A 15,379-nucleotide genomic window follows, 5' to 3' on the forward strand; every position below is an offset into this window, starting at 1 on the left:
GACGGGCACCAGGTCACCTATTCTGCCTTTTATCTGTCTACAGGAATTGCAGAGACTGTGTTTTTTGCAGGAATTGCAGAGACTGTGAATTGCAGAGAAAATGCAACAGACAAGACAGCTGCGATGCTGCTGGTTGGTGGAAGGTGAGACATGAAGAGCGAGTAGAAAACTGAAGAAGAACTTCTGGGAAACAAGAAAAGGATGCAAAGCAGACTGGAAATAAAAAGAAATATTCATAAGCTTTTCATATCCTGAATTCACCTGCTGCTGAAATAATATGGGTTGAATGAGTCTCTATTTCAACTTTTGGAATTAGTTTTGTATTTGTTCATACTTGACAATAAGTTATATAAAAATAATAGTTCTTATACATTTGTACAGCTATAAATACAGTAAGTACAGAAAATACATGTATACACTATATTAAATATATATTTGAACGAGTCCCACCGGCAGGACTACTTTCCAATCATAGTGGGCTAAACATGTCTTCTTGTTCTTATAACACTTCTTGTTCCATGTTCTTAGCATGCTCAAACAATTGCATGATTTTAGTAGCCGGCACACAGCCCTCCCGTAAAATTGTAATGGAGCCTGAAAAGAGAGCAATATTAAGTAGTAAGTAATAATGCTCAAGAAATATAAGCACACTGTAGAAAGCTATGGGGGAAGGTATGTGAGGGTTGGGGAAGGAGAATTCAATATATGCCGGGGAATCTAGATGGGTTTGTCACTCAGAAGCTTAGAGTCAAACCAGGCACAATACATTGTAGGGAAGATGATCCTGAGTACCATCACACCTTCACATAGTCCAATAGATTCCCTACTTCCTTGAGAAGCCATTTTTATAATTATGTTCTAGTATAATGTCAGATCCTCCAAAGGCTTCACAAGTATTGGTACAAAATACTCGAAATTTCCACTCCTTGTCCTAGTTACGTTTCATCTAGTAATGAAACACAAGTGCTTTTATATATTTTGTAAAATACCTTCATCTATCTTGGTGCAGATTACAACAGTTGATCCCACCAGCTCATTGGAGTAACCATCACACAGAACAGCATCCAACTTGTGGCTCAGACGGCTGTGGAAGAGTCAAATACATGGCAATGTTGTAACGTCATGTGAATAGGAAACAGACAGTTCTCTACATTGAAATTGAAATATGATGCACAATAAGTATGAGAATATATTTCTACTGATAAAACAATAAAATAAGCCAAAAATCATGGCAAGTATATTCTAAAAACTGCATGCAATGCTTTTCTGTTTGACTCTGGATATAGAACAGATGCACAAGGGGTTGTGTTTTCCACTATGTAGAGAGCACAGAACATGGCTGCAGGGACCCCCAGTGATATAGCAGTGGTACACATGCTCAGCCGCTGCCCTATTCACGTCTATGGATCTTCTGTAATGGTGATTTCCCTGAATCTCATAGAAGTAAACACTGCTCTCCATTCACATTTAGGCTGCATTCACACTGAGTTACGTTGGCGTTTTTTGTGCTGTTTTTGTGCTGATTTTGCACATAACGCCGCGTATACGCCGTGTTTGCGCCGCGCTATTTTGCGGTCGCGTTGACCGGCGCAAACGCGGCGTATACGCGGCGTTATGTGCAAAATCAGCACAAAAACAGCACAAAAAACGCCAACGTAACTCAGTGTGAATGCAGCCTTACACTGCAAAATATGTTCTGGGGTCCACACTTATCACATACTGTCTATCATACCGGTGTCTTCTTATGTTGTAGAGAGGCCTTTGGGCCCCTGAGGCTCTAGGTCTAGTAGTGATTGCTAACTCTGCACCCTCTATAGCAGGCCTGGACATTGTATGGCCTGCAAGCCACATCCAGTCCTCTAACTATCTCTGACCGGCCCACATAGGGTAAAGGCTAAATGGTAGGTTAAAGGTAAATGCTAAATCCTAGTGAGCTAAAGGACCTTTGATGACGTCATAACCATTTGATCAGACTCTTTAGTGGGCTGTACACAGAAATAGCAAGCTGCCGAGAACGGAGACTGATGGAAGGTAAGGAGGAGAGAAGAGACAGTATGTGTGAGCAAGAGGGGAGAACTGGGGGCAGATGTCAGGGGCAGTTAAACTGAAGGCAGATGAAGGGGGCAATTAAACTGAAGGCAGAGGAAGGGGCAATTATATTCGGGGCAGATAAAGGGGGACATTAACCCGGTGGCAGATAAAGGGGAACATTACACCAGTGGTAGATGGAGGGGAGGCAATTAAACTGGGGGCAGATGAAGGGGGCATTAAATTGGTAACAGATGAAAGGGGACATTAAATTGGTGGGTAGCAGATGAAGGGGGTGCATTTAGATCGTGGCTGATGGAGGGGGACATTAATCTGGGGACAGATGGAGGGGACATTAATTTGGTGGCAGATAAAAGGGACATTAAAATGGGAACAGATGGAGGGGGAAATTAAACTGGGGACAGATCGTGGACATTAAACTGAGGAAGGCAGATGGAGGGTGATATTAAAGGGGGGGGCAACTGGAGGAGGACATTAAATCGTGGGGGGTAGCTAAAGAGAGGGACATGTCGGCCTCTAGTTGCCCCCAGTTTAATGTCCTCCTCTAACTACCCCCAAAGTTTCATGTTTTATATGCCCCATAATTTATTGTCCCCCTTCCAGCTGCCCTGATTTAATGTCCCCTCTATTTTCTGCCAGGAGAGGGACTTACTACTGTGGGGCAAATGTAGGGGAATATTATAATGTGAGGGTATATAAAATTAGAGTGACTGTAGGAGCATTATACTGTGTGGCGGCACATGGCAAAATAGATGACAAGGGGCGGAGTCAACATAGAAGTGGGTGGAGTTAAATTTTCCACGGCATGCATAGCCCTCTAGAACCATTTCAATTTCTCATGTGACCCCATGGGAAAATTAATTGCCCGGCACTGCTCTATAGCTATGTCCATAGGCTACTGCACCTAGTACTTACCTTGTGACATGATCGTGGTGAGTGCTGTCACTTTCTCCACTGGGGTTGGCGGATGTAATTGCTAAGGGTCCTGTCATGTCAGTAAGATGAGCTGTGACTGAATGATCTGGAACTCTGATCATTATGGAGTCTGCAGTTCCAACATAGTCATAAGCAAGGCCCACACCTGGAACAGACAGAAAGCCAAGAAAAGGCTCTGTAAAAGTTTTACTCAATAGATTTCACAAGTTCAGGTTGTTCCTTTAAACTCACATATTAATGGAAAATGAGACTGTTCAATTATTAATGCAGAATTTTACAGTTTAGACAGGAATATAAAAAGGCACATAGTATGCTAAGCAAATATAAAGCAACGTAGGGTGAGGTAAATAGGGTAAATATAAGACAATGCTCGGCACATGGAGGCAACACAGGGAAGATGTCGGCTTAGAGTTCACTGCAGGAATTTTTATTTAGAGCTTGTATGAACAAAATACACGTACTATATATATATCACTTACCCAGTCGTTTTAGCCATTCACCTTTCTTTACAATGCAGCTTATTCCTCCAGGATATACTAAGCCCATGAATCTCCATAACAGTGGACTGAATGGAGGATTTACTACCCTCAACTGTTCCAGGTTAGAAATACATATACAGATGGGTTTCTCTGAAGGTCGTTCCTGTAGTAGACACATCATATATCATTAACAGTGAAAGAAACGTTATGTATGAGGCCATATCAATATGTTACATTATGAAAGAGTTGACACTTATGGAAAAACCCTTGTCTTATCGACTTGTATATTGTTTGCAGATATTGCTTGCAGAGTATCTGTATGGCATAGTGGAAATGCCTTGGATAAATCATCCAAAACTGAGAATCCTATTAATATTATAAAGGTGAAAGTTTGTGAGTTTGGATGTTTGTGGGTTTGTGTGTTTGGATATTTGTTCCTCAATCACGCAAAACCCGCTCCACCGATTTGGCTCAAAGTTTCCACAAACATAGTTACTACACTGGATTGCGCAATAGGTTGCTTTTTGTCACAATAGCGCACATACGTTTTTCACATACGAATGTGGCCGCCAATACAGACCTCGCGTCCGCTGTAATAGAAAGGCGGATGCCGGGGAGGGTTAGATGCAGGAGTGATGCTGTTATTCCACTCCTCCACCCCCCCCTTCCCGGAATAGCAGCATCGCTCCTGCCGCTGCTGGCTTCCTGCGGGGCAGGAGCATAGCCACGTCGCAGGCCCCGGTACCTGTGCCGCCATCTAACCCTCCCCGCCATCCACCTTTCTATTACAGCGGATGCCGGGTCTGTATTGGTGGCCCCTTCCCCCCAAAGTGTAAACTACCCATGCCGGTGGGGGGTAAGGGGAGAGCCGGGGGCGCGGGTGAGGAAAAAGGGAGGGCTGGAGGTGCAGCAGCGGGGCCGTGGGGTCACGGCCCACGATGCTGTGGGAGGGGCCCCCTGCCGGCCGCAAGGAAAGGGCCGTGGAGGGCCACGGGCGGCGCTGTAGGTTATTCACGCATGGGTGAGGGGACAGCGGACAAAGTCGCGAGTTATAGCTAGTAAAGTATAATTCTAATACTTTTTGCAGCATTGTACGTAACAGCTAACACAGATTTAGATTTTGTATTACTGCTGGAACCATAATCTGATCTCATGAATCCGTCACTCCTCAAATAAGGTGTCTCCTCTTAAGATAACAAAATAGAGACAAACCAAGCAAGGTTCTTCCCCACGCGCCTCATGCATGTCCCCACCTGTTCTCAGAGTGATAGTATTGCACTATTTATAGCACCGCAATCAGTTTTATTTGCTTGCTACCCTTGTAAAATATTGTTCATCGTGTTATTACTCAGCTTCGGTCTGTTCAGAACCGCCCTGCTTCTGTTTCTTATCAGATATCAGATACACTGATGGCAACCTCAAATATCTACACTGTAGACTGGTGCTCTGTATACCAGTCTTAACCCATCCTATTCTAGTCTCCTAATATTTCAGATGTAATTTGATGCACTAGAATTGAAATCTACGCCAGTCAGGAACTAACGTGGTGTACTGTGGAACTTGATATTGTGCTCTGTTGGGACTATAACATGCTCTTCAGGGAGCCATTTGTAGTGGTTTTTAACTAGAGTCCTATGGGCTCAAGAGAAAATTTTGGACCAGTTAGAGATGTGGAGGGGGTACAAGATAAGGGTGCTTGTAAATGCAGCCTTTTTTCCTCCACTGCCTGTGCTCCTTTAAAAGTTACAGCAGCAAGAACTTCTTACGGGCTGCTGTAACTTGATCCAGCTGTACTGTGGAGCATATTATACTGTGGGGGAGCTACTGTGGAGCATATAATACTGTGGGGGGAGCTACTGTATAATCTTAAATTTTTTTGAAACTATATTTTGACCCTCCAATGGTCTGAGGGACAGTGAACTGGCCCTCTGTGTAAAAAGTTTGAGGACCCCTGGTACAAACATGGGCGGGAGCTCTGAGTCTATGTCTTTGGTGAAGAAACATTACCTAGATACAGCTCTAGTAATCCTATAGGCCTATATTGCTCTTACCTTTATAGCGTAAATCCTCTTTATGGCATCTGGATGTTTGCATGAAGCAGCGAGTGCGTACACCGTGTCTGTTGGGATGCCACATACTCCACCACCCTCCAATATCTTTGCTATAGTTCTCAGGCTACTTGTACGACGAGACTGAGTGAGGAGGCAGGAGCTGGAAACGTCTTCCTTCTTCTCTGGTTCTAGTTTCTGTGACAACATTAATTTACAAAGCTAAAAATGGTTCTGATATAAATGTTACATATTGTCCATATACAATGATCTGTTAATAAGGTCTGAAAAATAAGTTCTCGTATACTAGTAAAGAGCAATAAGAACAAAACAATCCATACTCAGCTGGGCTCCCTTCCATCCACCTACTAAGGTTTGGATTTTAGTGCAGGGATTTGTTTACATGTCTATGTAAGGTGCGAAACCAACCCTTATATTATATTAATATTATATTTATCTTAAGTAGGTTGGAACTGCAACCTGCTACAGTACCTACAGGGGCTACTGCTGAGGCCAAACCCACACTTGTTGCCCTGAGGACTACAGTATAGCACAATTGGTAGTTAGACAAGTTTGTAGTATTAGTGTTAGACTGTTGATATGTGTGTGATGACCCTACTTTAGATTTCTCATTTGAATGCCAAAATACCCCTTTAATCCTATGTGTAGTACAAGAATAACACTAGTACCTATTATGGCGCTGTAATACATTACAGGTGTATGTATCTGCATGGTGACTTATGTACAGTATGGGTACATGGAATTCTATGGATATTGTATTATGTATCTTTATCACAAAGCTATGGTTACATACATTAGGATTTTGATGTATACATTTCTGATCTAGAAACCAATTGTGAATTCTTTTAACCCTCTTGATACAACATTCGGTGTGGATAAGACGTCAGGGGCTATCCATTCCATAGGACTGGCCTGAGAGGTCTGGTGGCACATATTGATGAACATACAGTATTTTACATCAGAACTTGATCACGTTAATAATGGTCAGGGTTTACCTTGAACATTGGAGGTCCCAGTGGGATCAGTTCTTTGTTGAACAAGCAGTTTATCATAGAAGCCAAAAAACCATAGAGGCAAACGATGCTAAAGATGGATAACACGGTTACTATAGGGGAAGAAGTGCAAAAGAAAGGCATTTAGTTGTGTGGATTAATATTTCACTATAGTATCTTAACATTAGCATTTCAAAAATGGAAGTCTAAGAGTCAGTATAAATAAATTATATATTAAATAAATTAAAATAAATAGATTAAGGCCCAGGGCCCCATGCGGTTTTTTACAGTCTCTGCAAAGTGGATCAGGCTCTAGCACATCCACACATTACAGAAAAATACGCAAAGCGGAAATGCTGCAATTTACCATTGCATATTTGGAAATTGCAGCAATTCAATTATACCTACAGAAACGGCGGGGGGTTTCCTATAGGTATAACTGAAGCAGAAAGTCCGCAGAGGAAAACTCTACAGACTTTCGTTGAAAAGGGGGCAACACAGTGGCTCAGGGGTTAGCACTGAAGCCTTGCAGAACTGGAGTCCTGGGTTTGAATCCCACCAAGGACAACATCTGCAACAAGCTTGTATGTTCTCTCCGTGTTTGTGTGGATTTCCTCCCATACTCCAAAGACATTGATAGGGAAAAAATGTAGATTGTGAGACGTATATGGGGCTCACAATCTACAAAAAAAAAACCTTTCAGTGAAAAGCACTGCAATATGTTTCCAAAACACTGTCGGGACTAGAGATTGTAATGATCACCTCCGAAGGAATATCATCAAAGACCAGTGAGAATCATTCAAGCATTAATGCTAGAACTGAAAGGGATTTATTAGATGCATATAGGTTATATTGTTATTTTTATGTATGCTTAATATAATGATCTTTGTAAGTAATATGCTATATGAAATGATTTATGTTCGCTATGCAATATTTATTATACTCATTGATGTCCTTCATCAGTACTTAGATTTATAAGACTTACTTTCAAATTGCAGCGGAAGCTTTTCCAACGTGAAGAGAAGGAAGCTGACAATCACGACCTCCATTCCGAGAGTGATAAGTAGAAGAACAGCGTTAGCGTGTGTAGCTGGAAGAAAGACAACAATAGATATTATAAGAATGTGGTGTACAATCTATCATCATCATTGTGTGCTGTCAAACCAAGGTTACTGCGGTTCTTTAGTAATTGGAGCCATCAAATGATGGTTTCTTTGGGGCCACACGGTGGCTCAGTGGTTAGCACTGCAGCCTTGCAGCACTGGGTCCTGGTGTTCAAATCCTGCCAAGGGCAAAAAACCTTCTGCAAGTAGTTTGTATGTTTTCCCCGTGTTTGCATGGATTTCCATCCCATATTCCAAAAAAAGACATACTGATAGGGAAAAATGTACATTGTGAGCTCTATGTAGGGCTCACAATCTACATAAAAAGAAAAAAAAAAATGATGGTTTCTTCCAGTGAATATGATAGATAGATAGATATTCTGCATTTATTGAATAATTATAGAGATACATTGGATAAAGCAACACGGATGTTCTCACACCCACATGGTCTCCTATATATTCAGTATGCATTGCATGTTCATCCAACAATACTTCTATAGTATGTAATATAAGAATTAACTCATACTTCACAATGATTATGGGCAAATAATTACATTGGATCAATTAAAAAGGGTTTTTGGCATTTTGATAATAAATGGAAGCAGAGGCAGATACTTCTATCCAATGTCTACTGGTCATTCTGGGTTACTAGAGTTCATCTGCACAACCACTGTATAGTAGATGGATCCAGCTGCTTCTGGCTCTGTACACTATATGTGGGGCCCCAACCAATCTGATATGGATGACGTCTCCAAAGATAGATCATCGACATGAAAAGACAGTACAATTCTTTTAAATACTTCCCCAATTAATTGAATGCCAATACTTTTATCACCCTAAAAATATAGTCCGATGTGAGCAGATCAATATGGGAAAAGATTTAGTATAACCTCTATTTTACTAATGTAAGTCTCTATTCTTTCTCAGTGTAGTTGTCAAGAGGGTGGTCCTATGAGTATCTATCAGCCATCTCTATATGCAGACATACACAAGGAAGGATGTAAATCACTATTAGAGCTGCTGACTTGACAATCTATCACAGAAAGAATAGAAAATTAAATAAAATCATTATCCTGTAACATATATTACACCCACGGGATATCCCATTCTATATCCATAGGCATTCATATAGAGGAGGCATTCATACTCTCCTAGGGAAGTCTTTATACAAATGTGGCTATGAGAATTTCTGTCTGTTTATGTAAAATAGCATTTGCAAGATTCACTCCAAAGGTCTTATCTTATCTTATGGCAGGTTCCCTTTAAATGCAGTCTATGTTTACATTTAAAGTCTAAAATTATCATAACCTGTTGAATCACTCTGAATTGTGCTTTGCCACCTTTGGCCATTAATATGATATACACTATAGCTATTTCTGAGCTCTCCTGTTACGCTGCAAACACTGTACAAGACCATCCTTACTTCTGCTAATCTCTACACAAGTTCCCAATTTGCTTGTAAGTAATAAATACAAATTCTACTCACCGAAGGCTATAAGAAATACGTTGATTACCATAAATGCTACTGCACCAGCTGTGAAGCCGCCGTCATCATCTGCAGAGATTCCCAGCAAAAAACCTAAGGAGAAACATCATTTATTAGATTTACACATCCCTACAGAACATTGTTGTTTAGGAGATCTTTACACGTTCTATATTCTTTACACAGAAAATAAAAAAGGAAACATTTTACACAATTTAACAATTTTATAACGTTAATAAATTATAAGACTAATAAACAAGAAAGATGTTCAGCATACTGCCCCTTTCCCCCAATAAATCACTTGTATATTCTACAATACTGTATGAAATATCTACTGACAATTGTATCTATATATAGTGAAACCTCTCCAGAAGACCCATCATTTAAAAAGACCTGGCCTCCTAAAGACTAGAGATGAGCGAGTAGTATTCGATCGAGTAGGTATTCAATCGAATACTACGGTATTCGAAATACTCGTACTCGATCGCGTACCACTCGCTATTCGAATGTAAAAGTTTGATGCAGAACCAGCATTGATTGGCCGAATGCTATACAGTTGGCCAATCAACGCTGGTTCTTTTCCTACCTCTAGAAGTCTTCTCTGTGCAGCTTCCCCGCGGCGTCTTCCAGCTCTGAATTCACTCTGCCAGGCATCGGGCCTGGGCAGAGCTGACTGCGCATGTCCGCTTGTAGTGCCTGGCAGAGTGAATTCAGAGCCGGAAGATGCCGCGGGGACACTGTACGGAGAAGACTTCTCGGAGGATCCAGCCCAACCCTCACTCGTGGACTTGGTAAGTGTAATTTGATCAAATGTTGCCTACCCCTGAAACAAGCATTTTACCCCCATAGACTATAATAGGGTTTGATATTCGATTCGAGTAGTCGAATATTGAGGGGCTACTCGAAACAAATATCGAATCTCGAACATTTTACTGTTCGCTCATCTCTACTAAAGACCAGATTTTTTTCCATGACAATTTTCTTCCACCCATTATACTTTGGTTATGTGTGTGGGCTCTTTTACTACGCCTAGTCTAGGCTTGGTTCTTATGTAATATGCTGATGTGATACCAAGCCTAAAAGACATGATTTTGGAGTCTTGTAGATGCATAATGACTCCTTGTAACACCTTAGCCTACCTTCTGTATAATTTTTTCTGTGAAAGGACCGGCCCTATAAAATACCATTTTTTCTGGTCAAATTTGGGTGGTTGACTCATCACTAGAAGTTTCAATTACATTAAGGTTATGTAATGTATTACAGATGTGTTCTATCCCAACATCCATTACAAACGTTGATCAGCTTATGAAGACCCCCATTTCACAATAATCTGTTATAGAGTAATATCCAATGTGTGTACCCAGTGTTTGTGCAGAGACTTTTGGCCTGTGAAGGGCTTAGCTAGGATGTTATGATCTTGTATTAAATTGATATAATGAGAAATTGGAGTGTTTAACCAAACTCAAATTAAGGATAGGCCCGTATGTATATACATATCAATACAGTACTATATAGACTAAAAGCAACAGTGTATATTACATACCTGCAAAACGTAGCCATACCCAAGTAGCCCAGACAGCAGAGAAGCAAAATGGCAGAACTGAACCAAATCTTCGTCCTGCTTGAATATCAATTCTACAGACATAGAGCTGCATAATAGCACCAGGTATGAGCACCCAAGGAATGGACAGATGTGCCTCTGTTGTATTGTCTAATGAGCTCTGAATAGCGGCAAGAGCGGCCAATCCATTGCAGATATAAAACAGGGGGTCTGAAGGACGAGAGCTGAGATTCTCCTTAATGTCCAGTTCTTCTCCTTGCTTCTTAAGGCATTTCCTACCCCAAAGAAGGACATCTTGAAACTTGGCCTTGGAGATCACTATGTTACCAATGGGTATTAACACTTTCTCTGCAATGGAGTTAACAAGGCTGGCAAATGTAGTGTAAAGGGAAACTGCGGTATATATGCTGCAAGTCACTCCAAAAAAGATGTATCCGGCTTTGCTTGGGATCTGCTGGATTGTTGACACAGTTAAGAGAACGAATGCCATATTATGTATCAATTCTAATAGGTCCTTATGTAATGAGAAAAAGCAAAACAAGCACGCAACAGCCAAAAAGAACCAGTCACCGACCATGGACTCTCTGTTATTGGAGATATTCTCAGATTTGAGAACGACTGAAATTGTGAACTCTTCCCAAGCCTTAACCAACCAGAAAGTCCCGTGAAGAGCAAATTTAGTTGCATGAAAGACATCATCTCGTAGGTAACTGTAATAACTGGAGCATACTTGGGACAGAACATTGATGCTGATCCAGATACAACCTACATAAAAGTTCTTAATGTATCCAAAGCAGTAGAAGGCCATGATGAAAGCAGAGATGGTGTCACACAGGTAGCCTAGTGCCATGGGCTCTGCATATTTGGTATTTTTTTTCTTTTCTTCCCCAACAGTTTTAGAAGAGTTGCGATTGGCAGAACCGAGAAGTAGAACATTGAACAGAGAATTTCCAAATCCCGGAAGTACATATCTCTGGGTAATACCTTTCAGTAGTAAGGCCCCGGCTCCATATAGTCCACATAACACTATTACCAGCTCCATAACCCCAGATACCACTAAGGCCCAACGACCAAATAGCCCCACTGCCTCAAATATTAATGTTATAAATATAGCCCCAAATACAAAGGGCATAATGTAGTTGACTGTTGCGGAGCAGAATGCTAGGATGAAGGCAATGGAAATGTAGGCGACCAGTCCAGCCACTGCCCCTTCATTGATGGGAATGTGGGTGAGATTGAATGCTGATGATGAACTGTTTTGGAGTCCTGTATCTGAGCCCACAATGATTCGCGTGGCACCATAGCTGCTCCACAAGGACGAAAAGGCAATGAAAGCGGTGCCACCTAGATGATCGTACTTCCGAAAAGCCAAGAATCCAGCAATGAGTTGACTTATACCTCCAATCAGAATCAGATGGATACCTGTAATGTTTAATTCACAAAAATTACATTTGATATTACACTGGACACTATGTTCATACTATAGTCTAAATGTAGTTTGTGATGTCAATGGGCACTAAATCATGCCACTGATTCCGGCACAGCTGGCGTTTTGTCTCTAGATCCCACCATACCTGAGCAATGAGTTCAGTTACTATTGGTGACTGATATGCTATTTAGGTTCTGTACTGTCATGTGGGAATATGAGGCAGGCCCTGGTAAGGTGTGCGATTCTGATCTTTGACACCGACTGCCTCTGATTGAATCTCTGAATCACGGCCTGTTTCCTGCTCATGCCGAACACTGCCTAGTTGACCGACATACATATTGAGTGTCAAGTGTTTACCAAGTCTGTCTGAAACTGGGCAACCCCTTTAATACTCACTATTAGAGATGAGCGAGTAGTATTCAATTGAGTAGGTATTCGATCGAATACTACGGTAATCAAAATACTCGTACTCGATCGAGTACCACTCGCTATTCGAATGGAAAAGTTCGATGCAGAACCAGCATTGATTGGCTGAATGCTATACAGTCGACCAATCAACGCTGGTTCTTCTCCTACCTTTAGAAGTCTTCTCCGTGCAGCTTCCCCGCAGCGTCTTCCGGCTCTGAATTTACTCTGCCAGGCATCGGGCCTGCGTAGAGCCGACCGCGCACACCCGCTTGTAGTGCGGGCATGCGCAGTTGGCTCTGCCCAGGCCCGATGCCTGGCAGAGTGAATAAAGAGCCGGAAGACGCCGCGGGGACGCTGCACGGAGAAGACTTCTCGGAGGATCCAGCCTGACCCTCACTCGTGGACTTGGTAAGTATAATTTGATCGAATGTTGCCTACCCCTGAAACGAGCATTTTTCCCCCCATAGACTATAATATGGGCTACTCGAAACGAATATCGAACCTCGAACATTCTACTGTTCGCTCATCTCTACTCACTATACATTACAATTTAGAACATTTTGCAGAGCACCTCAAGCCAGTTTTGTATGTACGATAGTAGCATTTTTTGACAGTGGCCAACTCTTATATTGTACATGTACATGTGCTTACCATGCTGCTTTACTGCATATTGTATTGCAGGTCCAGTATCCTGCTACATACATGAAGGTCTTCCTACTTTGTAGTCTAGAATGTATCACACTACCATATCTTATCATTCCTTATAATAAAATGACTGTCTTGATATACTACGTGTTTTAAAAGTTGTTTTTCCTGTTGTGCTCAGTACACTACAGACAACTCCCTTCACTAATAAGAAGTCAGCAATAATTAAAGGTGTTTCCCACTTTGACATCTGTCACCTTCCCACAGGACAACCCATAAATCTATCATTTTGGAGATCCTCACAGTTACTGAAATGGAAGTTTCAAGCACCCTGCACATGACATTGCCACTATAAGAGTGGATGGAGTGACAGCACGATATCCATTGAATGGAGCAGAAACGTGTTTACTAATGTATACACTTATAATGTACAATGTACACACAGCCACTCTCCTGTGCTAGTACATGTTATTGGTCATTGGTGGGCAGGTATTTCAATAAAGCTTCATTTACAATGATATGTTGGCAGTAACAAAATCTAACATGGCTGCTTAATCTGATCACAATGGTTTTCTGATCATAGTACTGGACAATGACTGGACACTGCAGGATCATCAGGGAATTAGAACTACTGATAGGATAAAGGGAGGTTCCACTTTTAATCCCTCCACCACCACCATTGCTCCTTCCCTTCCTGATCTCTGCTGCCACTCTCATGAAATCTGTATACAGGGCCACAGCAGCGCTGATCTCCCACAAGCATTGCCACTCTTATGCACTGGGATTTCAGGAAAGCAAAGGTGGAGATGGGAAAGGGGGGTTCAATATGTATGAGGATGGGTGCACTTGCGGACCCTCTCTGGAAAATCCTGGGTATGCCATCAATGTCCAGTCCATAGGAGTCTAAGATTTGAGTGACTATTACAATCAATGACTTGAGAATCAATGAGTGGCATGAATGGTAGATGAGTGGCATGAATGGTAGATGAGTGGCATCAATGGTAGATGAAGTGACATCAATGGTAGATGAAGTGACATCAATGGTAGATGAAGTGACATCAATGGTAGATGAAGTGGCATTGCACTACTACTAGTCTGTACCAGTGATTTGTGGTGGTTCTAGTAGTCATATCCTTACATATACCTCCTGTGCCTGTGATAAGGCAATACCATAATGACTGGTAGATTTTTGTGATTCAATCTAAAGTTTGTAAATAGCTATTTTCTGGAAATGGCCCTCGATATGAGTAAATCAGACCTGTAGCTACTGGCTGAGTTATAATAGATGGTAAAGGTAATACCATGATTCATAGGGCATATAATGTAAAGAGACTATTTACAATGTAACAACTTAAGTAAATAACAGACAAAAGGTTCTTCAGCGAACCATGTATACAGAGTGATATTCTTACCTGCAAGAATGTTTTCCACTCCTCCTGGACTAATAGAAGTGTTAAACAAGGAAAAGTTTTGCATGCAAACAAGGAATGCACTAATAGCATTGGCGAGGAGCCCCAGAACTGCCGGCTCGCTGTAGAACACCGCAGGAAAGCCCTCCATTCCTGGTATCCTTTATGGGAACTTCTCAGTGAAAAAGTCTGCGTGCCTGTTCAAGATTTCTATTCCTCAAGTAAGTGTACAATTTTTCAAAAGAAGCAGCCTAAAGATAAAAAGAACATATAGTGTTTATTCCTCTAAACCAGAAACATTGGAAAGCTCTATAGGATTTTATCTTATAGAAGGGACTAGCAGCTGAGCATGCACACCACTGCTCCATTCATGTCAAGCACTTACAGGTCCCCATTCCCATGATCACTGGGAACCCCAGCATAAGGCCGGGGCCCCATGGGATGGAAAAATTGCGGCCACATGCAAAATGATTGCCAGGAGCAAGAGTGGATAAAATTTAAACTAAATACTTCAGCATAACCCATAGCATATCAACCAATGCTGCAGGTTTCCAGTGTGACTTTTGCAACCTTTGTAATTCAAGGAGATCTGATTCTCTGCAAGACATTCTGCAGCCTGCATATAGCCTGTGTTACCATTTAGAGACTGCCATCCATATCCTAACTGCATATAATTCGGGTCACATGTCATAGGACCTGAAAGGGCTCCTGGCCAAAAGAAATGTTATAAATTATACAAGTTAATCCACCACAGATACCACAGACATTCTTAGGACACATTAACCAATCAACCTGTTATTTTGTGACTTCCAGTAA

At 41.6% G+C, this 15,379-nt stretch overlaps 1 protein-coding gene across 1 annotated transcript; it reads right to left on the reverse strand.

Moving 5' to 3' along the window:
- Positions 1-470: 470 nt before the first annotated feature.
- Positions 471-14,749, reverse strand: LOC142185178 (uncharacterized). Its single transcript, XM_075260456.1, has 10 exons — positions 14,567-14,749; positions 10,655-12,094; positions 9,115-9,207; positions 7,511-7,615; positions 6,529-6,638; positions 5,516-5,710; positions 3,465-3,627; positions 2,965-3,130; positions 990-1,084; positions 471-594 (listed from the first exon to the last, which is right to left on the reverse strand). Exons 1-10 carry the CDS (start codon positions 14,712-14,714, stop codon positions 500-502), a joined length of 2,610 nt encoding a protein of 869 aa, XP_075116557.1. The 5' UTR covers positions 14,715-14,749; the 3' UTR covers positions 471-499.
- Positions 14,750-15,379: the final 630 nt, after the last annotated feature.

Source organism: Leptodactylus fuscus, chromosome 11, assembly GCF_031893055.1.
Source record: "Leptodactylus fuscus isolate aLepFus1 chromosome 11, aLepFus1.hap2, whole genome shotgun sequence".
Classification (NCBI taxonomy): Eukaryota; Metazoa; Chordata; class Amphibia; order Anura; family Leptodactylidae; genus Leptodactylus; species Leptodactylus fuscus.

Coding starts and splice junctions, on each gene's coding strand:
- LOC142185178 (XM_075260456.1), bottom strand. CDS start 14,714: ATGGAGGGCTTTCCTGCGGTGTTCTACAGCGAGCCGGCAGTTCTGGGG. Junction 5,711..6,528: donor TGGGACCTCCAATGTTCAAG/GTAAACCCTGAC, acceptor ATGTTGTCACAG/AAACTAGAACCAGAGAAGAA. Junction 595..989: donor CTGCACCAAGATAGATGAAG/GTATTTTACAAA, acceptor CTCTCTTTTCAG/GCTCCATTACAATTTTACGG.